The sequence below is a fragment of the Trichosurus vulpecula genome, chromosome 3 (genome assembly GCF_011100635.1).
Source record: "Trichosurus vulpecula isolate mTriVul1 chromosome 3, mTriVul1.pri, whole genome shotgun sequence".
In the NCBI taxonomy this organism is placed as follows: domain Eukaryota; kingdom Metazoa; phylum Chordata; class Mammalia; order Diprotodontia; family Phalangeridae; genus Trichosurus; species Trichosurus vulpecula.
This window is the reverse complement of record NC_050575.1, coordinates 3,171,566-3,197,112: the sequence shown is the minus strand read 5'-3', so window position 1 is coordinate 3,197,112 and position 25,547 is coordinate 3,171,566. Positions and strand designations below refer to the sequence as shown.

Sequence of the window (25,547 nt, the reverse complement as noted above, 5' to 3'; positions counted from 1 at the left end):
ATAACATATATACATATAGACACACATACACATGTATATGTGCATACATGTACATGTATATAAAAGGGTGTTTTATATTACATGCAAGCATACACGCCACCACAGGCTCATTGGTAAGAACTCCGGCCATTAGTTGATTGTAAGACCCCTTCCTTCATCTGAATCCAAGTCCTGGTATTTCATATTCCCTAAAGAACAAACATCCTCAGAAAACCCAGGAAAGCCTTGCAAAGAAACAAATCCAGCCTTGGATCTCAGCCTCAGCTATAGATGGCTGAGGTCAATGTGCCCCTGTACTCTGCAGGCCACACCTCTCTCCTTTTGGTCAGCTGCCTTAGTCACATAAAAACTTCCAGAATAAACCTAAGCTGCGGTATCATTGGCAGGGGGAGTTCCTCATTGGGAGCTCCCTATGCCAACGAAATAATAGGTGAGTTAAGAAAATTCCTAAGGAGAATTTCTCCTTGGTGCACACCCCACCAGGTTCCCCTTTTGTGCTATAACCATTCACAAACAGCTCTCTCCCCTACCACCCACCCAACCATGTTTCATTTTGTGGGGATGACAGGATTTGGATTTGGATAAAGGGAAGGGCCTTAATAATCATCTAATCCAGTCCTCTCACTTTTCGGAGGAGGAAACTGAGACCCAGTGAAGATAATTACCTAAGATGACACTGATCCTAAGAAGCACAGCTAGGAATCGAACCCGAGTCCTCTAACTCCAAGTCTACCACATCACAATTTTGTTTCCCCCCTTTCTTCAATCCTCAGCTCTTTTCCTCCCCTCTCCTCAATAAAACTTGGTACAAAAATTAAAACAAGGAGGCATGTAAACCCTAGGAGAGACAAAAAGATATGTAAAAGCCTCATTACTTCAATGTCACTAAAGCATTTGGAAAACTGTTTCAGAGGATCCCAAAATATCAGAGATGGAGGGGTCTTTAGAGATTATCTTCATTTGGGATTAGTTACTGCTGTATGCACACAATTTATACTTATCTTCCTCATTTTTCTGTGGCTGAAGAAACTGAGGCCAGAGAGAATGAAAAGTGACTTGTCGGAAGTCACCTAGCTAGAGACAAGATGCTGCTTGAACCCAACACTTCTGCCTAGCAGTCCAGGGCTCCTTCCACTACACCAGGCTGTTTTAAATTGTGGACTCTTACTTTGACACACCAGCATAGGTAAATAGACAGGCAAGTACATCAGATGTCACTGTTTGGCAGCTGATAAAAGTCACTGGTGTTATAACACTAAGTACAGGGTCACTATGATTAGTCTGCAAGGGACCAGAATGCCTCTCCCTGCCCCTCAATAGCGCCTTACACGCAGGTAGCACCGTCTGGAGCTAGAGGTAAGTCTTGCCTTTATTTTTACCACGCTTTCTTCCAAGTCAGGAGTCGTCTCTACAAGGATTATTTATGGATATAAGTTTAAGAAGCTGGAAATGCTACACCCCACAGTCAGATCGGACAAGAAAGAGATAGAACCGATTGGAAACCAGTAGGAATCTTTTTAAGGCTGGAATAGAGGGGAGGCTTGAAATACTGTGCTAGTTTTGAAAAACAATTGATTGTCATTCTGTGTTAAAAAGGGGGTATTTCCCCCTTGAAAAGGGCTATTTAATACATGTCTGTAAATTACAGGGATTTCTATTGCTTCAAAGCATGTCCTACATAAAAAAGTTAAGTACTTTTTATACAAATCTATTAGGATGAAAATACCATACAGTGCTTGATTTCCATGACTGTGAACTTAATGAGCAAGCTAAAAATAAATTTTAAGGAATTTTGAAAGACAGATAGTAATGACATCACTTGGGATTAGCTGCTGCTGTGTGCACACAATTTTAGAGACACAGCTGAATTGCTAACTGAAAGCACTAAGCATGAAAAATGGACTTTGAAAGTAAGTTTCTAAACTCTGAAATCTCTTGCTAAGAGGCTGGACAAAATGAGACCCGAACATCTGTTTTAAAATTAGCTTTTTAAAAACATCAGTAATTCCTGACTGCATAGACAAGTGCCAGCACCAAAGTGTGTGGGCCAGCATGGCATTCCAAAAGTGAATGTGAAGGAAAAGAGAAACCTCTGCCATGAATCTCTCTATTGGCCTTAAACAGTTTATCCCCTTTGTTATTTGAAATGACAGCTGAACAATTTGATCTCACAAGAAGGGAATTTAAGACCTAACCAATTCTGCTTTAAAGCCCACAATGGAACGAACACAGCTTAAAGAAACAAAGACTTTGCTTTAAAATGCAATCTTTTTGAGAAGTCATAATTATGTGTTCTATAGACTTCTGGTGACGTATCTTTCTCCACCTTTCAGTCTCCTTTACTGCCTCCGCTCCCCTCCCAATAATTTAAAGACTTAATGTAGTTCCCATCCAAAATGTACTCTCTAGAGGGTATATAATTTGAACTTGAAATTATGGTTTATGTGACTTTTCAAGGGTTCCTTTCCATTATAATCTTTATCCTAGCTGCTAAGTAGCTTCTTTGTCTCTTCACACAGCAGTTAATTTAAGGCTTGGCTTCCAACCATATGCTATATCTTAACTTTTTTTGATCAAGCAAAAGCTACAACAACCCTATCATCTCATAATCACCACATAAGTGACTTTTACACATTTCAACCTTTGTCTACATGATAAAAGGCATTCACTCAATTTAGTAAGTGAAAAGTTCACTCATCTAAAGTGAGAGTGAGTTATAGTAGAAAAACCTCTGATCTCTCTCTTCTAGGTAGAGGGGTGGTAGACCTTAGGCTTGGAAACTGGCATATGCTGTCAGACACGGTTCTTTTTCTTTAATTTCTGGAAGGTGAAGGAAGAATCACCAAAGACATGTCAACAATGATATAAAAATCACTAAAACATTTATTTGCAGAAATAAACCATTTTTTCCCCAAACCACTGAAATTAAAGGAAGTTTAAGTCCTGACTCTAGCATTTACTACCTGTATGACCATGGATATATTCTAGGTCTGAATGCTATGCTGCTATAAGCCATATAGCCTCTTTAAATCTCAGTGTCCTGATCTCTAAAATCTGGTCTGATTTCTGGCTCTGCCGCTTGCTAGTTGTATGTGACCTTGACAAATCACTTAACCTGAGATTCAATTTCTCCATAGGAAAAACTGAAACAATGATACTATTAACATCTCACAGGTTATTGTGAGAAAAGTGCTTCATAAATCTTAGGGGACTATGTAAGTGTGAATAATTATTATGTTTGATCTATGCACATAATACAAAACATCCTGACTGAAAATAACTATTTTGACAGCTGGTAGAGATAGCCTCACCTGGGTAATTATCACCCTCTGTCAAGCCTAAGCCATCCAGAGTAACAGAGGGGAACGGTGACGTGTATCATCCAAAAATACCAGGGGAAAAAATGTTAAGGTCTAGTTTCTCTTCTGGGATGCAGTAAGAGACACATACTGGGACGCTTTCACATATGCAGTCCCATATTTACCCACTCTGGATCCACCCCGTTGGGCAAAGCTGTCAGCCAGTTTCCCAGTCAGGTGGTGGAACAGGCTGTGAGTTGTACAAAGTGGAAAGTCCACTTGCCAATATCTGAAAGTTGATGACAGTCACGAATTGTGGCAGCAGTACACACAGTTCTATGGCATTGTGTGTGTGTGTGTGTGTGTGTGTGTGTGTGTGTGTGTGTGTGTGTGGTGGGGGAGGGGAGAAGTAGTGAAGATGGACATAAGAATTGTGTTCCCTCTAAAAAAGAAGTCTTTTTTATGCTTCCCCAATTTTACCAAGACTTCAATATGTGCCTGAAATATTTATTTTCAAAGGTTTGAGATGGCCAGAATGTTAGAATATCTGTCACTTCAGGTTTTAGTGATCATAGGAAGAAAGTAAAACCTAAAGAGAATACAACCAAAACTGAAAAAGAAGGGAAAGGGTTATAACCAAATGATTCAGTGGACAGAGAGCACTGTTAGACCTGGACTCAGGAAGACCTGAGTTCAAATCCAGCAGCAGATACTCGCAAGCTGTGTGACCCTGGGTAAGTCACTTCATGGCTATTTGCCTCAGTTTCCCCATTTGTAAAGTGGGGGTAACAATTGCACCTGCTTCCCAGGGTTGTTATGAGGATCAAAGGCTTTACAAAACTTAAAAGGCCATATAAAATACTAGCTGTTATCATTATGATTGTGAATTTCTTAACCACTAAACCTTTATGGTTAACTAAAATGACCCAAATGGGCAACAAGTTCAGGATGAGATCATAGATTAATGACCCCGTGTAACATCCTAAAACTAACTTCTCGAGCAAACCTAGGTCACAGAGGATGAGAGATAAAAGAAACCCTGGATAGAGATCTTCTAGTACAATTCCTTCCTTTTACAGAGGGAGGGACAGAGGCCGGCCAGCAGAGGAGGAATGACTTCCCCAAGGTCATACAGTAACTTTGTGAGGAAGCTAGAAGTAAAACTTGGGCATCTTCTGACTCCTAGTCCGATGCCCTTTGACTTGACTTTGTTTCATTTTAAAATATCTATCTGGTTTTGCTTACTGAGAGACAAAACCTAATATAAAGTTAAAAAGCTTTTTGATATTTTCCTTTCAAAAAGTCATGGGAAGCTGGGAAAGGGGAAGAGGCAGGAATGAAAAGGAAAAGGAAAAAAATCTAACAAAAAACCTTTTAAATACGAATTCTAGGTGCCTTTAATCTTCATGCCTCCTTTCTCATTGTAAAGGGACAGGATTCTTCGAGAGAGAGCTGAGCCAGCAAGGCCAACATCAATCTCCTCCCCGGAACTCTGCGAGGAGAGGCAGACCAAGCTTTGTTCTGATTCCTTCCAGACTCCAGCTCATTCAGGCTCACCACCCCTAACTCCAGGAACTTCACGACCAGGATCAAATAATAACCGCGGTATCTCACCTTCCAATCCCTCCATATACCAGCCCGCCATGTTCAACTACGAGCGCCCAAAACATTTCATCCAGTCACAGAACACATGCAGCTCCAGGCTCCAGCCTCCAGGGCCAGAGACTTCAACCTTCTCTAGCAGCCAAACCAAACAGTCTTCCATCCTCATCCACCCCCGGCAATGCACAGAGCAAAGATACTCTGCCTCTTCTACAATGAGCTCTCAGATCACAGTATCCTCATCAGCTCTCCCGGCTTCTGGCCAGCAGCTTCCTGGCTCTTCCCCAGGACAAAGGGTGACATCCACATATAACCAGTCCCCTGCCAGCTTCCTCAGTTCTATATTGCCATCGCAACCTGATTACAGTAGCAGTAAAACCCCTACAGCTGTGGAATCCAAGTAAGTGTCTTTTAAAAAGGTAATAAAGCTACCATTGCTTGTTTGACTTGGCTCTGAGCTTATAGGCAAAAAGGCACACATATACAACAGGATGTTAAGATCCCTGACAGCCCTCTGAATCTATAACTATCCTAGAATACATAGCACCAAAGTGTTGGCAGGAACTTCAAGAGGTTCATCCTCCTTCCTCCAAACAGTAATTTTTCTTGTTATCGTTCATCTTCAGGGGAAAGGATTCCTGTGACACCCACCGTCAGGCAGTCTTCCTTTATGTCTAACCTGAAGCCCCCCTGTAATTTAAGCTGATTTCCTCTTCTTATGGGCTCAGTGCACATACAGAACAGCTGTTCTCCCTCGTCCAGATAGGATTTCCTCAACCACATTTAAAAGCTATTAAATCTTCTCTCAATCTTTTTTTTCTACCCACTATCTTTTCCTCCAAAACCCAAAATTTTTTCTTAAATCTGGGATTCTGATGCTGTAAATGAGTTCACCTACCCTCATAAGGAGATACAGAGATTGGTTTATGGTGTGAAGGCTTCTTGTCAGTAATTTAAGCCTCACTTCCTCCAACTTGACTGGCCCGGCTCTCTGATCTGTACAATATGCACTATTTCCACAGGCTGTAAAGCTATTCTGGGAGAACCTGATACACAGAAGAACACTGCACTTGTGCTTTTTTTTAAAACATGACCCTCATGCTTAGGGCTTATGCAGACTTTGAGGCTATCAGCTTTCCTAAACCTTGGCCAGCCTATCAGTGAGTTGATCAGAATTGCCTTGGGAATTTTTTATGGACACTTTGTACAATCCAGTCCAATATAAAAAGCATTTATTAAGGTCCTACTATGGGCAAGATACCACATGCAGCACTGAGTATTTAAAGATAAATATGAGATATACCCTACTCTCAAGAAGCCTAAATGGGAAAATGATATGTAAACAAAGAGTCATGATATAAGGAAGGGTATGATAAAGAGGTCCAGGCATTAAAAAAAGAGGTAAAGCAAAATAATTTTCATTTGGGGGAGGTTAATTGGAGATATCAGGAATGGCTTCTTGGAAGAGGTGGATCCTGAGATATGCCTTGGAGGAAGAGAGGGACACTCAGGTTTACAGGCCATCAAATCCAACCCCCTTATTTTACAAACAAGGAAGTGAGGGAGAAGCAGAGAAGTGTCTTCCACAGACAAAGGTTGAGTAAGGAGGGGAAACCCATTCCAGGAATAAGGCACAGTGAGAGCAAAGGTATAGAGGCAAGAAAGGCAGAGTAAGAACAGAGGACGGCGAAGAGCCTAGTTTAGATGGGCTCCAGAGTATGTGAAGGGATAAGTATATGAAGATGTAAAGTGGCTGGACATGGAGGTTGGAGCCAGACTATAAGGGGCCTTGAATGCCAGGATCAGGGATTTACACTGGATTCAGCAGGCAATGGAGAGCCACAGATGTTTTTCACTAAAGAAGTGAGGTGAAGCTAGTGGTGCATTTTAGGTGGCTTACTCAGGGGCTGATCAAGAAGACAGACTGAGGAGATTGGTTTGCCCAATATTGCTGATTAGGAAGCTACTCCGACAGCTAAAGCAAGAGGTAACGAAGGCCTGACCTAGGGAGACTGCAATGGGAGCACAAAAGGGGGATGGAGTTGAGAGGCTTTGAAAAGTTCGAATCAACAGGATTTGACGATCAGGCAGGTGAGGAAGAGATGAGAACCAATCAACAAGCATTTAGCAAGCACCTACTGTGTGCCAGGCACCGTGCTGGGCAGGTGCTGAGGGTACGAGGACAAAGAGAAAATAAGCCCCGTCCTCAAGGAGCTTTCGTTCTGTTAGTGGATTCAGCAGGTACATAGGTATGTGAAAAATAAAGACCAAGTAATTAGGGAAGGGAGGACACTGGGGGCTTAGAGCAGGAATGAGGAAAAGCATCCCGTAGAAGGTGGTGCAAAAGCTCAGCTTTGGAGGAAACAAGGGATTCTAAAAGACGGAGGTGAGGAGGGAGTGCAGCCCAGGCTTGAGGGACGGTCTGGCCAAATATTAAGAAATGTTAGATGCAATATATGAGAGAGAGCCCAAAGTTACAAACTGGATGGGTTAGGAAGATAGTGAAGCCATCAACAGAAATGGAGAAGTTAGGAGGGGAAGAAGGTTTTGAAGGAAAGAGGAGTAGCTTAGTTTTGAATATGTTGAATTTGAGTTGCCCACGGGGCATCCAGGCCGATACATCTAGCAAGCAGGAATACAGAAAGGGAAAGCTTGGGGTGGGAGATAGGATTTAGGAAGTAATCTGCATAACAGTGATAACTGAAGTCACATTAATGGATGAGATCTCCAAGAGAGAGAGTGGAAAAGCAGAAGAAAGAGACCAAATCTTGAGGACCTGCTGAATTTAAGGGATGGGAGTAAGATAAGAGGCTAGCCAAGGAGACAGAGAAGGTACAATCAAAGAAGTAGGGTGAGAACCATGAGAGGGCCATGGCACAGAAGCCCAAGAAGAGGACAATCTATAGCATCATATACCCCAAAGAGGTCATAGAAGATGATGACAGGAACCAAAAAAAAAAAAAAATACTTTGCTTTTAGTAATAAGGGAGTCATCAGTGACCTTGGAGAGATTAGTTTGTTGTCTATAGACAGTGGCCGATCCTTCAGAATTCCTCTTTTTTCCCTCAATCCTTCCAGATGCCAATCTTCCTCCTATATGCAATTTTTCCAGAAAGAATGGTTAATTGGCTCTGGCAACTCAGGTAATTGGCATTAAAAACCAGCTTATAAAGGAAAATATTTAGAATGAGTTTAGACTAAAACCTAGAAAGCCATGAAAGTTAATTAGTGTCCTATGGTAATGTTAGGAGGAAGTCATCAAGTAGAAGGAGTGTACTCTATTCCCATTGATATAAAGACGTTAGAGGTCATACATTGGGAAGAGTACTGGCTGTGGAGTCAGAAGACCAGGATTCAGATCCTGCCTTTGAAAATGACTACCTCTGTGACTGTGGAAAAGCCCTGAGCCCCAGTGTCCTTAGTTATAAAATGAGACGGTAGGACTAGGTGGCCTCTGAAACCCCTTCTAGCTCTCAATCCATGATCCAAAGAACAGTGGAACCTCCCTTATTTTACAGAGGAGGAAACTGAGACCCAAAGAGGTTAAGTGACTTGCCCAAGGTCACACCAGTGAGGCAGAATGTGAACTAGGGTACTCTGACTCCAAATTTGGCACTTTCTCCATTGCACCATGAAAATATATAAAATTATCCATGGTGCTAATAATAAACCATGAAGAGAGTGTGATGATAATGTGTTTGTTGTTCTGTCAGTCGGTCCGGTCCAACTCTGTGTGATGCCACAGACAGAGTCCATGGGGTTTTCTTGACAAAGATACTGGAATGGCTTACCATCTTCTTCTCCAATGATAATAATGGTTCCAGTGGTGGGATTCAAATGAATCAACAACCGGTTCTCCACAGAACCGAGCCAAGGAGCCGCCCCGCTAACAACTGGTTGGCAGAACTCAACCTAAAATTAGGTACCAGTTCTACCAAACCTGTGTGAACCAGCTGAATCTCACCACTGAATGGTTAGCCTTTATACAGTACTTTAAGAGTCACAAAGCACTCTCTGTACGCTAACTCATCTGATCCTCATAACAGACCTGTGGGGTGGGTGCTATTACGATCCACAATGTGCAGATGAGGGAGGTTGTGATTTGTCCAGGTTAACACAGCTAGTAATTGTCGGAGGCAAAATTCGAACTCAAGTCTTCCTGATTCTGAGTCCTGGGCTCTGTCTCTTGTGCCACCTAACTGCCTGGGGCTTTCTATATATGTGTGATTCCTAATTCTAGTTTTGATATCCATAGGACCAACCACTTTTCAGGGATGTTGTAGAAATGATTCCTGTCCCAGTAGGCGTTAGACCTATAATTCCAGAGGTTCTTTCAAATTCTGAGATGATATAATCCTGAATCTCCCGTTATTACATGGATGCTGTAAATTTCTCCAAATATTCTCGTAACAAGATTAAAAAACTTAGGATGAGGGTGAGGTGTTCCAAAATACCTGGAATCATTGATCTATATGCAGTCAATTCATTTTTTTAAAGCGGCTTGATTAAATTATCTTTCATTTATGGATACGTGGATATAAACTGAAGGTTGAAATATATAAGGCAAGGACTGTGTGTTGTACTTCTTTGTATAGTGCCTAGCAGAGGGCTACATATGCACATAATGGGTGCTCATCAAGTACTTTTGAATATGCAAATGAATCCAGAGAGAAGTCATCCAATTTTTAATCCAATATATCAATGCATACTATAAAATATGTCTCCATAAATTACACAATGTAATATTATACATATAATGCGCAACTAAATATTCAGTCACTTATTCAGGAATCAGCCAAAATATCATAGATCTGAAGTTGGAAGGGGCCTTCAAGGCCATCTAATCTAATCTTTTACAGGTCAGAGAACTAAAGTCCAGTGATTAAGTAACTTTCCCAAAAATAATATAGCAAGAAAGTGAGGTGGGGTTTGAACCCAGGTCCTCTGATTTTACATCCAGTTTTCTTTTCATTGTATCGTACTTCCTCTGAGCATTATAGTGCAAAGAACTGGACCAAGCTTTCTGTTACTACACTGACCTCTATATTTACCTTTTAGTCTCTTCCGCTTCTCTTTCCCCCCATTCTCTTCCCTCCTCTTTCCCTATTCTCCTTTGCGTTGGCCTATAATTATTTTGGTAGTTGGCATTATGGCTGCGGGTTTGCAGAAGCGTTTCTTGCTTTAGAAGGTCTTGTTGTTTTGCCGTACTTAGAGAAACAGTATGATAAGAATGGGAAGAGGTGTAGACACAGTTGAGTGCGACTGCACATCCTCATAACGCACAACCACTGAACAAAGCTCACTGACACCTGTCCAAAGTTATAGAAGATAAAACCACAAGAGAACTTAAGATCATGTTGCAAGATGGTCAAGTCAACCACTGATCAAAGTGGAGAAGTAGAACCATGACACCAGCACACCAACTTTGGTCCACAGCAGCCGCTTGCTTTGAAATTCACCACAGAATCAAAGCCAGCGGGAGGACAAAACAGAATGGCAAGCGGTCAAGTTAAAACCAATACCTGACTTCATGCGGTCAATTAAATTGGAAAATAAAAGGATGCTTCCTGGCAGTTTCATACAGACACACACACACACATACACATATGTACACACACATATACACATGTTATGTGAATTAATACCTACTTTACACATAATATTATTATAGGTGTATAATTAATACATATTAATATTAATACATAGATAGGAATTAATACTATCTTACCTGACTGAAGGCTGGGCTATGTAGCCTCTCATGGTCCCTTCCACCTTCTATCTCTCCTCCTTTGAATATGAAAATATTGCCTTACCACCATACAGTTGTAGCATTTGGGTGAGGGAAGGATGAAGGGAACCTTTAACATCGTCCTATTACAGCCAGACTTAGAATGAGGATATACATTCCCCAAAACAACCTCATGAGGCTCAGAAAGAAAAGAACATCTTCAATCTAGAAAATGGACAACTGTGAACGTTCCCTTCTATTTATAATATTGATTTTTCCTCTTCTGAGTACAATGAATTTGTGCATAGTTACAACATAAATCCACACCAACATACAGTTTCTTAGTCTGCCTTATACCCAGTGCAGATCCCTGCTTTGTCATTCTCTGCTCCCTAATTATAACACTAAATAAACCCACTTACATTTATGCTTTGTTTTTTTTTTTTTTTACAAAACCAACAAAATCAAATTTTAAAGATCACTGTGGGTAGCAATTTAAATTCCAGAGTTCTAGAGCAAATTTTTTCAACAGCTCTATCCCTGGTAGCCCACTGCCTCCATAAATGTCCTGAGAGCCTCTTCCCCCTCCTCACTTCCACATTATGGAGCTTCTAAAGTACCTTCCAAGGTCACTTTATGCCTCTTAGACATTAACCTTGTGCTTGTATGCCCTCCCGCCACTTCTCTCACTTTCCTCATTAAACAGTTCTCTAAATGTGATTAGCTCTTGTTCTCTGATCGAGCATCCCCTGCCTCCACCCATTACTGCTTCCAAAATAAACAAATTGAATTCCATATATGTTAAAGTGCCCATACCAGCCAGCCTGTGACAGATAGGTAGCAAGAACACAATTAAGTGAGCTGCCATTATTCTGTAATGTGTGCTTACACTTGGGGAGGCATCCAGACGCTTACACACACCTTTGGGAAATTCACAATGATAAGACTGGAAGAGCCTCCAGAGACCACTTTTAGATAGAAGTGAACTGGGATTACTCCAGACCAAAGGTTATTATCTTCAAGATCTTCAAGTAAGAAAACACAGTCCCTTTCCTTGGGGTTCATTTTTGAGCCTCACAATTCCTACAGAAAGTGTTTCCTGATGTCAACCAAATTCTTCCTGCAACCTAAATTCATTTCCTTTTACCCTGACTCTCAGGAAAAAAACTTAACTGATTAATAATAGCTAACATTCATGTAGCGCTGTAAAGTTTGCAAAGCCCTTTACAAATATTATCTCACAATAATCCTGAGAAGTCAGTGCTATCATTATTCTCATTTTACAAATTAGGGTTAAATGACTTGCCCAGGGTCATACAACTAGTAAGTGTCTGAGGCCAAATCTGAAGTCAGGTTTCCTTGGTTCCACCTTCACCACTCCTTCGACAGCCAATACTTTTTAGTAATAGTAGTAAGTAGTAAAGAGGCAGCGAGGCATAGCAGATAGAAAGCCAGTCTCAGAGTCAGAGGATCTGGAATCAAATCTTGCCTCTGACATATATACTGGCTGTGTGAGACTGGTCAAATGGCTTAATCTCTCAAGGCCCCCCAGGTGATTCTAAGGCAGAACAGTGGCCGATCAGCATTGATCCCTGAGAATTTCTTACACCAGTGAAATCACAGATCTGGACCAAAAGTAGCAGCAACAGCAGGCATCCTTCACCACCAAAGTCTCCCTTCAATCTGGCATCGTGGCATGGGAAGCACTGACAGGTCCTATCAAGCTGTAAAGGTTTTGAGAATGGGCCCAGACACACACTCTGTGGCTGTCATCATCACCACTACCACCACCGTCACCGCCGCCGCCACTGCCCTCACCACCACCGCCGCCGCCATCACCACCATCACCACCACCACCGCCGCCATCACCACCATCACTAATAGTTCTATATTGCTTTAGTGTTTGTAAATCAATTTGAACCTAGCTTTTTCTGAGTGCAAGCTATCTGAAGGCCAGTCTAGTGAAGTTTGGAGAGGTTCATATACAGAAACAAAGCTATCAGATGATGATTTTTTTGTTTACTACAGTAACTCATGAAACCCTAAGCTGTAGAGGAGTTGTAATGTTCATGTTTAAAGGATCTTTTGAAATATTGAAGGATTAGGAGGAAGAGGCAGGTTTGTGGTCATAAACTTGTAAACTTATCTCATTACATCAGAGAGAATTTTATAAAATGAAATTAATTCCAGCTTGTTGAAGAAGACACTGAACCACAGCATACCTCAAAGATCTCCGTTTTTCTCTCTTTCCTTCTTTTTGTCAGTTACCAGCAGCCCTCTGTCAACCAGCCTGTAAATGTTAAGCCGGCTCAGAGTGCACATCCTAAAGTGACACCAAAAACTCCTGATCATGAAATACAAGGATCCAAAGAAGCTCTGATTCAAGACTTGGAGAGAAAGCTTCGGTGCAAGGACAACCTTCTTCACAATGGAAACCAAGTGTGTGAAATGTCTCATTCTCTAGTACATGAAGTTCAATCATGAATTTCATTCTGATTACATCAGTTCTCATTGTTCCTAAGCCGAGCAAGGGATAGGATTATGATAAGTAGAAGTGAGCAGCTGACCCTATTCTATAGTCCTCTGTCTGAAACCTATGGCTTCTAGCAGTTACTAAGCGTAGGGCTACTAGAGAGCTGCTCTGAGTGGTCAATGAAACTTTCTTGCTTTGAACATTGACCCATTATAGAGCTAGACTAAAATAACAAATTCCTGGCCGCCCAGTATCCTTGGTAAATACTGTATTCCCAGCTTCCGTTAATTTTGCCAAATAATATTGAGCTATAATCAAGAATCTTTGCTCCCGGGGAAAATTGAATTGGAGGGAGTGGCCATGTATTGGTAGCAGCCCACAGAACCATCCAACCTCAGATGCAACTGCAGCCCATTCCCCTCATCTCTGTGCAGAGAGAGAAAGAAGACAGGATCCTGGGGTGGTGGCCCACTGGGACTTGCACCACCAGCTTTCTCACTTTGAACCCTGCCCCATTACAGTGCTGGACTACAGTAACAAATCCTGGCAGCCTAACGTTCTTTAGAGGGAGTGGTCTTGCCTTCATGCACTGAACTTCATAACTAGGTACAACATGTCCGGTCTCTTTGCAGCGGATGACCTATGAGGAAAGGATGGCTCGCAGGCTGCTGGGACCACAGAATGCCGCTGCGGTGTTTCAAGCACAGAATGAGAATGAGTCACAGGACTCAGCACAGGTAACTTTTCACTGTCTTCCTCCATCGTGATATTAAAATGGAAATGGCTTTGCACATTTTTGTTGGTTTTTACTGTCGTTGGCGCCCTCTCGTTTTAGGTTCAGATTTTTTTATTTCATTGGTATAGTGAGGCTCCAGGTGAAGAAATTCCTTCTACCAATGCAGGGCAGCGATTTTTCTGCAGTGTCTCTAAAACTAAAGGAAAAGAAACATATTGGGGAAAATATTTGCAGTGAACATATCAGATAAAGTCTAATAGATCAAAATCTATAAGAAATGGATACGTATCTATAACACTAAGAATATACACTACCCAATAGAGTCCACGGATACGAAAGGGACCATTGACAAAGAAGGAAATGCAGGCTGAATAATCACAGAAAAAGATAATTAATTTCTCTAATAACCATGGAAATGAACATCAAAACAACTTTAAGATACTCACAAGCATGGGGAAAGCACCAAAAATGATGTAAAATTCAGTATCGGCAGGGCTATGAGAAACAGGCATCTTAATAACGAGTGCAACAGAAGACTGGCCCAAACATTTTGGAAAACAGTATCACCATAGACAATAAAAGCTAGAAGCCTTTCGACCCTGCGATTTCCTTGCTAAAGATTTCCCCCCAAAAAGTCATTAAGAGGCAAAAAGGACCCAGCTACACAAAAAACCTCCTAGCTGCTCTGTTCTTAGTAACAAAAAGATAAACTGGAAACAATCTACATGTCCAAGAATTAGAGAATAGCTAAAAATAAAGGAGCAGAGAAGGCAAATCTTCACTAGGTCTAAGAGAGAGAGAGACAGCAAAAACATTGTCTTCACTTGTCAGTTAATTCATTTGGTTCTGCCCTGTTAAAGGCTAATGGCTAGGATTCTGTCTCTTGTTTTATATGCCTATTTTCTTAACAGTAATTAAGCTTAATATTTTAAAATTAAATGGCACACATTTCTTAAATAGGAATCCATCAAATTTCTTTTATTGGTTTCCATAATTCCACTCATAGTTTGTATGGAACATGTTGAAATTCGGTACCACAAGTTAAGAAGTGAAGTATTTTCCAGGCTGACATGTGTCCTTTGCTGCCATTTTTTAGCACTGCTGCCAAGTTAAGTGACTTCATATCTATTCCCGTTTTACTAAAGGGCACTCTGTACCTTGGTCCCACTTTAAATATATCCAGGGCTCACCTCTTTCATTAGGAAACTGACGGCTGCAAAAGACAAAAGAAAGTCAGTCTAAAAACCCTCCTACTTTCCTGTGGGCAGCCAGTATGTGTGACTGGTTTTCATTGATCTTTGGGTTTTCTCATGAAAAGGGCCAGAAAAGTCTTGGACAATATCTGAAAGTTTATTTACATTGACTATAAATTAAACTATACCTAATTTACTTTGACTGATGAAGCCTTGACAAAACACTGCATCCTCAGCTAAAATGGAAACATTCCTTTCAATTCTAAATGATTCATTGCACTGCTTTTTCAGCATAGCATTCCAATACTGACATTCTCACTTTGTTTATTCTCAAACAGCACAACTCAGCAAATGCAAGACTGCAGGTTCCTACAGCACAGATAAGGTAAAGCCTAATGTAAAGCCATTTTTTCCATTATTTGGCATATTGTTTGTTTGATTGGTTGGTTGATCTAAATTAGAGAATATAACCAAGTATTCAGACCTTCTACATGCAACCTACTTTGATTTTTAGAATCATAAAATTTAGACCTGGACGAGATAATAGCCATTATCTCGTCCAGGTCTTCTAACCTGGGGTCCACGAACTTGACTTTTAATTCTTATTTTTAAAACTGTATTTCAATATAATTGATTTCCTTTGTAATCCCATGTATTTTAATGCATTTAAAAACATTATTCTTTCAACAGCATTTCTATATATTAGCAGCAAGACATAAAAAGAGAAATTCCATTTAAAGTAACCGTAGAGAGCCAAGACAAACCCAGGAACTATATGAACAAAACACTTTTCACACAAATAAAGTCAAATCTAAACCACTGGAAAAATATTAATTGCTCATGGGAAGGCCAAGTCAATATATTAAAAATGATAACTCTACCTAAATTAATACGCTACCAATCAAACCCCCAAAAATCGTTTTATAGAACTAGAGAAACTGCGAGAACTAAAGGGATATCAAGGTAACTAATGAAAAAAATGTGAAGGAAGGTGGCCGAGTCACGCCAGACCTCAAACTGTATTACAAAGTGGTGATCATCAGAACGGTCTAGTGCTAGCTAACAGAGTGCTGGGTCAGCAGAACAGATTAGGTACATAACACACAGGAGGAGACGACCGCAGTAATCTTGTGTCTGATAAATGCAAAGATCCAGACTTTGGGGCAAGAACTCACTATATGACAAAAACTGCTGGGAAAACTGGAAAGAAGTTTGACAGAAACGAGGATAGACCAACTCACGCAGCATACCAAGATAAGACCAAAATGGGTACATGATTTAGACAGAAAGGAGGTCAACATAAGCAAATTAGGGGAGCATGGAATGGTTGGTCTGTCAGGTCTATGGATAAGGGGAAATTTTGTTACCAAATAAGAAAGGGTGAGCATTATGGGATATAACATGGATAATTTTGATTACATTAAATTTAAAAGTATTTGCATGACAAAACCAATGCAACCAAGATTAGAAGGAAAGCAGAAAACTGGGAGGGGGCAGAATTTTACAGCAAGTTTCTCTGATAAGGGCCTCATCTCCCAAATATAGAGAGAACTGAGTTGAATTTACAGTAACATGCGTAGTTCTCCAATCAATAAATGGTCAAAAGATACAACAAGTGGTTTTCAGATGAAGAAATCCAATCTATCTCTAGTCACATAAAAATGCCTTAAATAGCTATTCCTTTGAGAAATGCAAATTAAAATAACTCTTGAGTTACCACCTCACACCTATCAGATTGGTTAATGTGACAGAAAAGTAAAATAACAAATGTGGGAGGCAACTAGGAAAACTGGAGCACTGATGTGCATCTGGTGGGGTTGTGACCTGATCCAACCATTCTGGACAGTAATTCTGAACTATCCCCAAAAGGCTCCCAAGCTGTGCATACCCTTTGACACAGCAATACCACCACTAGGTCTGTATCTTAAGAGAGATATTAAAAAAAATATGTACAAAAATATTTATTGTTCAGTAGTTTTCAGTGGTGCCTGACTCTTCAGGAAGCCATATGGGGTTTTATTGGTTTGCTATTTCCTTCTCCAGGTCATTTTACAGATGAGGAAACTGAGGCAAAGAGGATTAAGTAATTTGCACAGGGTCACACAGCTAGTAAGTGTCTGAGGCCAGATTTGAACTCAGGAAGATGAACCTTCCTGATTTCAAACCCAGTACTCTATCTACTACAAGACCTAGCTGCCCTAAAATATTTATAGAAGCTCTTTTTTTGGTGGCCAAGAATTGGAAATTGAGAGGATAACCATCAATTGGGGAATGGCTGAACAAGCTGTGGCATGTGACGGTGATGGAATACTATTGTGGTATAAAAAATGAGCAGGATGCTTTCAGAGAAACCTGGAAGGACGCACATGGTCTCCTGCAAAGGGAGCAGAACCAGGAGAACATTGTACGCAGAAACGATAATATTGTAAGGATTATCGACTGTGAAAGACTTGGCTACTCTGATCAATCCAATGATCCAATACAATTCTGAAGGTCCTATGATGAAAAACAGCAGCCGCTTCCAGAGAAAGAATTTGAATGAAGATCAAAGCACACTGGTTTTCTTTTTTAATTTCTTTATTTTTCATGGGGTTTCATAAGCAATATGGAAATACATTTTGCATATCTGCATAACCTGTATCAAATTTCTTGCCTTCTCAATGATGGGAGAGAGGTGAGAGAATTTGGAACTCAAAAAAGATTAAAAATTATTTTGTGCATAATTAGAAAAATAAATATTGAAATTAAATAAAAACCATTATTCTGAGGAGTTCATAAATTTCTCCAGACTGCCAGAGGGCTCCATGACACACAAAAAAAGGTTAAGAATCCCTGATCTAGTCCATACTTCTTATTTTGGAGTTGAGAAATTAAGGCCCAAAGAGAAGTGACTTATCTAAGGTCAAACAGGTAGTGAGTAGCCACATTAGAATTCAAACCCAGGTCTTCTGACTCCATGTGCTTTCTTTAAAAAATAATTATCACTTTAAGTTTTCTGATATCCATCAATACTAGAGACAGTGGAAATTGATATCATTTTCAAAGCTATGAGAAAATATTTCCAGATTTTCAAATGGTTTATATTAATATATCTACCGTGTTAATAAGCATGGATATTAATGATAAAACCTTTCTATAAGTAACATACAGTACATTGCATGCTATGACTTTGATAAATCATATTCAATAATCGACGTATTAAAATCAGTTTCTTTATCAGCTCAGATGATTATAAAAAGAATCTAGATGGAATGAGACAATTCTGAATGAATGATTCAGTAAAGACAACCAAATTACAGAATTTTAGAGTTGGAAGGGACCTCAGAAGTCATCTAGTACAACCCTGTGCAGGAATCCCTGCTACAACAGTCCCAACAAGTGGCCCCCTGCTTCCCAAAGAGTTGCTAATGTTATAAGACCCTGCCATGTCTAAGATGGCATGAGGTTCTGAGGCCTTTCTCCATTGCCCTCGTGCAACTTCAGACCAAATGTTGGACTCTAGCAAGATAAGTTGGAAGGGCTCTTAAAGACCATTGAGTTCGGCCTCCTTGTTTTACAGATGAGGAAAGGGAGGCACAGAGAGCTGAAGTGACTTACCCAGAATCTGAGGCAGTATTTGCCTCTGAGTCTAGTGCTCTATCTGCTTTATCCACTACTCAGGGCTGACTCTAAGGTTCCACGTTCGTTAGATAAACTGGAATTTGTGTGAAAAGAAAATAGTGATTTTGATTCATAACTATCATTAAACCATGTTTTGTAGGAGTAGGTCGTCTTCAAGAGGAGACACAAATGATCAGGAGTCAATCCTGGAGAAATTCTACCCTCCACGCTTTGTTCAAGTGCCAGAGAACTTATCCGCAGAAGAAGGAAGATTCTGCAGGATAGACTTTAAAGTAATGAAATGTTCAAAACATTGGGAGGGAGTTAACAGTAAGATACATACATGTTCACCTCACTGTGGCTTGTGGCATGCCCAGAATTTTTTAACTAGAACTTTTAATTTATCTTCTTAATCCTTGGTCCTCCCGCCGACCTACAATATTTCTTTGGCTTAATACATTTCTGATCTCATTAAGGCAGGGACTCCTCCCAAATAATGCAGACCACAGCCCAGCCATACTCCTGCATGCCATGAGGAATATTTTTCTTTTGGGGGAAATGTCTTTTTTTCTGGAAAAATAAATAAGAGACACATGTCTGGATCACTAAAAGGGTTTACACAAACATCTTTGATCTGTTGGGATAAAGCAAATATTCCACCTGAATCATAGCTCAAAAGTTCTTTGCTTTGGAGAGGTTAGTCTTGGAGACGATAGTATTTATTGCTACCAGATTCTAGAGAGACTTCTGCAACTATCATTAACCCAAAATGCCACAAGAAAACTGGGACCTGTGGGACTAAAACTGGAATATGATTCTAATACAGAAATCAAGTGTCTTAAAGACTGATAAGTTGGTCCAAATGCCATGCATTTGGGTCTAGCTTCTATTTAAAACTTCTATCATTTTGTCAAAATTACTAAAGCCCTGGGAAGGGAAGGGGAGCTATCTTTGCTCTTCTGTCTAAAAACCCATAAAGATGCCAGACATTTAAAATTTAGAAATAGATCACCGTTCTAATAGGCCTTAAAATATTGTCATCTCTATTTCTTTTAACCAAAGGTAAGTGGATTACCAGCCCCTGACGTGTCATGGTATTTAAATGGAAGACCAGTTCAATCTGATGATCTTCACAAAATGATAGTATCTGAAAAAGGTTTTCATTCACTCATCTTTGAAGTTGTCAGAGCCTCAGATGCAGGGACTTATGCATGTGTTGCTAAGAATCGAGCGGGAGAAGCCACCTTTACAATACAACTGGAAGTTCTTGGTAAGTGTTAAGGGCATTTAAATGCCAAATAAAATGGGCATTTCCATTTTTATAAATAGAACAGAAAAGAATCGTAAATGAAACACAAAATCTCTACTATACTTGTCCGTGATTCTTTCTGGCCTTTCTGTTTTCTTCTGTGTATTTTTTTTAAGATGCTACTTTTCTTTTTTCCCTACCTCATCCCTATGTATCCTCTTCCTCCCTACCCTACCCCGCCCCCCATTAAAAAAAAAACAGAAACAAAGAAAAACAAAGTCCTTGGAGCAAATATGCATAGCTGGTTTGTTGCAGGGATTTTTTTTTAAGTGGGAGGAATCCAAAAATGGCACTTGATAAATGAAAAAACTAAAGCTTAATTTAAAAAAACAAATCTGCACGGCCAAGCAAAACAAATTCTTACATTGACCATGTTAAAAAATATGTCTTATTCTCCTTCTTGAGTCCATCGCATCTGTCAGGGGGCAGATAGCATATTTCATCATCAGTCGGCTGGGCTTGTGGAAGGTCATTGCATTGATCAGAATTCTTAAGTCTTTTAAAGCTGTTTCTTTTTATAAGTTGTTTTTTTTTTTTTTATAAATTGTCCTTCTGGATCTGTTCACTTCATTCTCTCTCAGTTCATACAAGTCTTTCCAGGTTTCTCTGACACTACTATTTCATCATTTCTTTCGCTGCAATAATATTCCGTTATATTCATGCACCATAATTTGGTTAGCCATTCCCCAATTGATGGATATATCCTTAGTTTCTAATACATTTCTCTACCAAAAAGAGCTATTGTAAATATTTTTATACTTATAGATCCTTTTCCTTTTTCTTTGATTTCTTTGGGGAACCAAAGAGATCATGATAATAAACTCAAGATAGATTTATAATTTCTAGAGGAGCTTGTTGAAAAAGTTGGGAATTCAGAAAAACACAGAGAGACTTACATGAATCGATATAGAATGGAGAAAGTAAAATCAGGACAAGATACACAATTAAGAAATGTAGACAGAAACAACACCAAAAGGCCTTTGGCCTCAGATTAAATGCAGTGTGCAGTCCTGATCCCAGAAAACAGATGATGAAAGATACTTCATTCCTCCCAATAGAAAGGTAAGGGACCACGTATGTGGAATGTTACATGTCATGTCAGACTCGATTATTTTGCTATCAGTTTTTACTTAATTATTTTTCTTTGTTACGAGAGAATGCTCCATAGGGGAGGGAAGAGGCAGTAATATAAGGAGATGTGTGTGTATGTGTGTGTGTGCGCATGTGTGTGTGTAAAGGTGGGAATGAGAAGACAACTATATATTATTTTGAGCAAAGCTATTTTATACTGTAACTCTTTGCCTTTTCCCAACTGAAAAATGAGAGTTATAATCCCCACTATTACCTCTTCCTAAATATGCTATTAACTCGAATAAAGCGAACATGACTGAAGACTTTATATGAAAGACACCTGATAATTCAAAGCATTATTATCATTATTATTATTATTTAGGATACCTGAACATTCATCTAATCTGGCCCACCTGAACAGAGATCTCCTCTAGAATGCCCCTGACCAATGGTCTTCAAGCCTCTGTATGGAGTCCTTCACCGAGAACTCAATACCGTAAAAAGGAGTCAATTCTACTTCTGGAGAGCTCTAATTATTAGGAAGTTTTTCCTTACATCATACAGAAATCTGCTTCTCTTTAATATTCACTCGTTTGTTCCTTTAAATAGGAGGATTTACCAAGAGGTTATCAAACATTTTTATAATGATAAGGATATTACTCCATTGCCTTAGAACTAGATATGATAAGCTGTTTGTAGATTCTCTTACATTATTCTCTTATCCGTACGTGCTTTTAACACTTTGGGGAGGAACTTTTTAACTGTAAGTTTGTATACTTTTAATTAAAGAAGAAGCTTTATCAATATTGCTTAGGTTTGACTAATGAAATTTCTTTGCAATACCTCTTTAATACTTGAATTTTTTCCTTAAATTATAGCAAAGGAGCATAAGAGAGCACCAATGTTTATCTACAAACCACAGAGCAAAAAAGTTTATGAAGGGGACTCAGTAAAATTAGAATGCCAAGTTTCTGCTATACCGCCACCAAAGATTTTCTGGAAAAGAAATAATGAAATGGTGCAATTCAACACAGACCGGATAAGGTACTGCCAAGATTTCTAGAACAACAGCTTCTTTTTCTACTTTCCAAATCAAGATCCTTTCATAATAGAGTATATAGAGAATGGAAAGAACATTAGATTTGTAATCAAAGGACCTGTATTCCACTCCCAGCTCTCCAATTTACTCCCCTTACTTACTACCTTAGACAATTACTTTACTTCTCAGAACCTTAGTTTCCTCACCTGTAAGATTTGCTAAATGAACTAGACAATCTCGAGGATTTCTTCCAGGTTTAAGGGTTATTATTCTGTGATTCCATTGTTTAATCTGGTGAAAAATACATAGAAACCTCGATAAAACTTCAGCCTTCTTTAATGAGGAATTCATGATGACTCAGAGACAAAATTTACCTTTGCCCTATTTATAAAGAATTTGCTGACCAAACAAATATTGGAAACAACACTGGGAGTGAGGCAGGGGAAGAATAAGGGATGTTTAACCTTAAGAAAATAAGCAATTGTTTGGTGAATTATGAAATGCATACATTTCCTAGAATCTTAAGAGTTAGGAGACTGTAGAAATCATTTAGTCCAACCTCCCACTCACTGCAGAAATCCTTTCTACATCATGCCCGATACCATGTAACCTAAGTCTGAATATTTTCAATGACAAGGAGGCCACTATATCAAAAGAAAGCCCATTTTATTGTTGGACAATTCTAAATGTTAGAAAGGTCTTCTTTATACTGAGCTAAAATCACTATAACTTCTGCCCATTGGTTTTAGCTCTGCTTTCTAAAGTCATACAAAGTAGAGTTTATTTTCTCTTCTATATGACATTTGAAATACTTGAAAACTGTAATTATGTTCTTTCCATCTTCTCTTCTATAGTTCCTTCAAAAATATGTGAAGAATACTTCATATCACATGGTTTCAAGTCCCCTCACTATCCTGGTCACCCTCCTCTGAACCTGCTCCTATTAGTCAACATCTCCCCTAAAATGTGGCATCAGAACTGAGCCCAGCACTCTAGGTGGGACATGATCAGGCTAGATTATAATGGGATTATCAATATATCTAATGCAACATAAACTTGAGTGGTTTTTTGTTTATTTGTTTTTTGCATCCATATTACTCTATTGGTTTGGTTTGACCTTGTGGTCAAATAAAAACCTTTTTTTTAACATAAATTATTGTTAAATTGGGTCTCCTTCCAGCACTTGAGCAGCTGATCCTCTTTAATCTTTCTTCTTGATTATTTTGTTTATTCTTATTCTAACAGAATTGTCATTTAAAGACTCCTCAGAAAACTTGGTTTCTGATATTTCCATTTTTCACATGTTTCTTCTCAGCTTGTACTATGATAACTCTGGAAGAATTACCCTACTGATTAAAGATGCGAACAAGAAAGATGCTGGGTGGTACACTGTATCTGCAGTAAATGAAGCAGGAGTGGTCACATGCAATACTAGACTGGATGTTGCAGGTATGTCATAATGTTAAGCAAAGCTGCTATTACAGAAAGAACAAATACAGCACTTGGGAACCCCCGATTCACACAATGTATCCCCCAAGCAAGGTCACCCTGGTTCAAGGTGCTCTGTTGGGTCACCTCCACTCAAAACCATAGCTTATGAGCCCCTACCAATGTGTTTACCTTTATTAGCCAGTCAAAAGACACAATGTATTCAAATCAAAACCAGTTAATATTTTAATACAGTACGAAAACCAATAATACAATAATTTTCCCAAAAATCTGAGGCGAACTCTTCCCCAAAAACATATACACATTACCATCAGCAGAGAGAGGAGACATATGTAGGAACAAGCATGACAATGCACACATGTGAGAAAACTTTATGGCCAGGGTTTACAATGGAGGGGTATATAGAAAACCTAGAAACAAATACTAAGCTCAAGAGGCCAGGTCGTCGTCTTCTTCCTTCCTAAACACATTCTAGCTTAGCGTATATGTGACTGACATGTTTCACCTCGCACTAGGAAAACTGAATGTATGACACAAATCCCAAAAGTCTATTTCATTTGGAGACATTTTCTCTTATACAAGTTCTTTTTTCTACTTTATAACATCATTCAAAAGAATTTCCGTTTTAAACGTCTCCTATAGAACAGATTTGCTGACTTGGTTTTTATCTGGTCTATTCTAGCTCGTCCAACCCAAACTCTTCCAAATCCCAAGCAGTTACGAGTTCGACCAACTTTCAGCAAATACTTAGCACTGAACGGGAAAGGTCTGGATGTGAAACAAGCCTTTAACCCAGAGGGGGAATTTCAGCGCCTCGCAGCTCAATCTGGCCTCTATGAGAGTGAAGAACTTTAACAGCTTATGAAAATATGACAAATGCAACTAGTAATCTTACATTCATTTAATTAAGATCTTTAAAATAAACCCATAGTGCAGTTAACAGATTATTGCTTTTATTAGGCAACATAACTACTGTACGGAATATTAATCTTTGGACTCTTGCACACACTCTCTGCTTTTCTGGTTTATTAAAAACAATACAAAATCTGTGTGTGTGAGTTTGTAAGTGTAGACTATCCTGAAATGTGGGTTTTTTCAATTTGTCACAAATGCTCGATGACTCCCGAACATGAAAGCTGTAGAGCCTTTTTAAACCACAACTAGCCCAGTGACAAGAGCAGCTCCTTGGTATGGCTTTCTAAAGACTGTGACTTTAATGACATTACGGTGTTGTGTTTCAGGTATACTGAAATGTTACGGATTATTCGTGTGTTCCCAAGCTTATGTCAAAAACCAATAAAAATTTAAATACACACAAATGGCTGAGACTATTCTTAATACAAATGCAGAAATGTCAATTCTTTGCAATAAAACATGTAGGGCATCCTGTTTTAAACCTCCATCAGCAATAGTAAGGCATAACAAAGTATCTCTGCAGCTTTCCAAGTTCCACCAGACTGTATGCGGTCTTCCACACTCACGGTTCCACTCTGGGTTACATCACTTCCACACAATCCGTCAACAGCAGTTTAGAGGGCCGACTTTGAATAAGATTTCTTTGGGACAGAGGAGTCAAGGCCAACGTCAGGGGACAAGGGTTTACTAACGGCACTAGGTGGTGCAGTGGACAGAGCACCAAGCCTAGAGTCCGGAAAACCACAGTTCCAATACTGCCTCAGACACTTATTAGCTTTGTGACCCTGGGCAAGTCACTTAACACAGTCTGAATCAGTTTCTTCACCTGTAACATGAGCTGGAGAAGGAAATGGCAAACCACCCCAAGTATCTCTGCCAAGAAAACCCCAAATGGGGTCGTGAAGGGTCCGAAACTGAACGACATTTCTCTGCGACTTTTTAGGAGGTGAACTAGATGTTTCTGAGGGATGCAAGATAAGCCCTCATCCCAAATATTGCCTGGAGTACTTTTCGACATATCTGGCTCACCTGTATGACACACACTGTTTGAGCCAGTCTCTAACCTGGGAATGACAAAACAGCAGGTTAGAGACAAAGTGCCGGTGATCGGGCGCTGGTTGAATTAACTAGTT

The 25,547-nt window shown here is 39.6% G+C and overlaps 1 protein-coding gene across 1 annotated transcript; it reads left to right on the top strand.

Moving 5' to 3' along the window:
- Nucleotides 1-1,252: 1,252 nt before the first annotated feature.
- On the top strand, nt 1,253-24,814 carry MYOT (myotilin). Its single transcript, XM_036750195.1, has 10 exons — nt 1,253-1,356; nt 4,729-5,301; nt 12,894-13,068; nt 13,735-13,839; nt 15,370-15,416; nt 18,792-18,924; nt 19,694-19,901; nt 21,890-22,055; nt 23,366-23,499; nt 24,182-24,814. Exons 2-10 carry the CDS (start codon nt 4,943-4,945, stop codon nt 24,352-24,354), a joined length of 1,500 nt encoding a protein of 499 aa, XP_036606090.1. The 5' UTR covers nt 1,253-1,356; nt 4,729-4,942; the 3' UTR covers nt 24,355-24,814.
- The last annotated feature ends 733 nt before the right edge of the window (nt 24,815-25,547 follow it).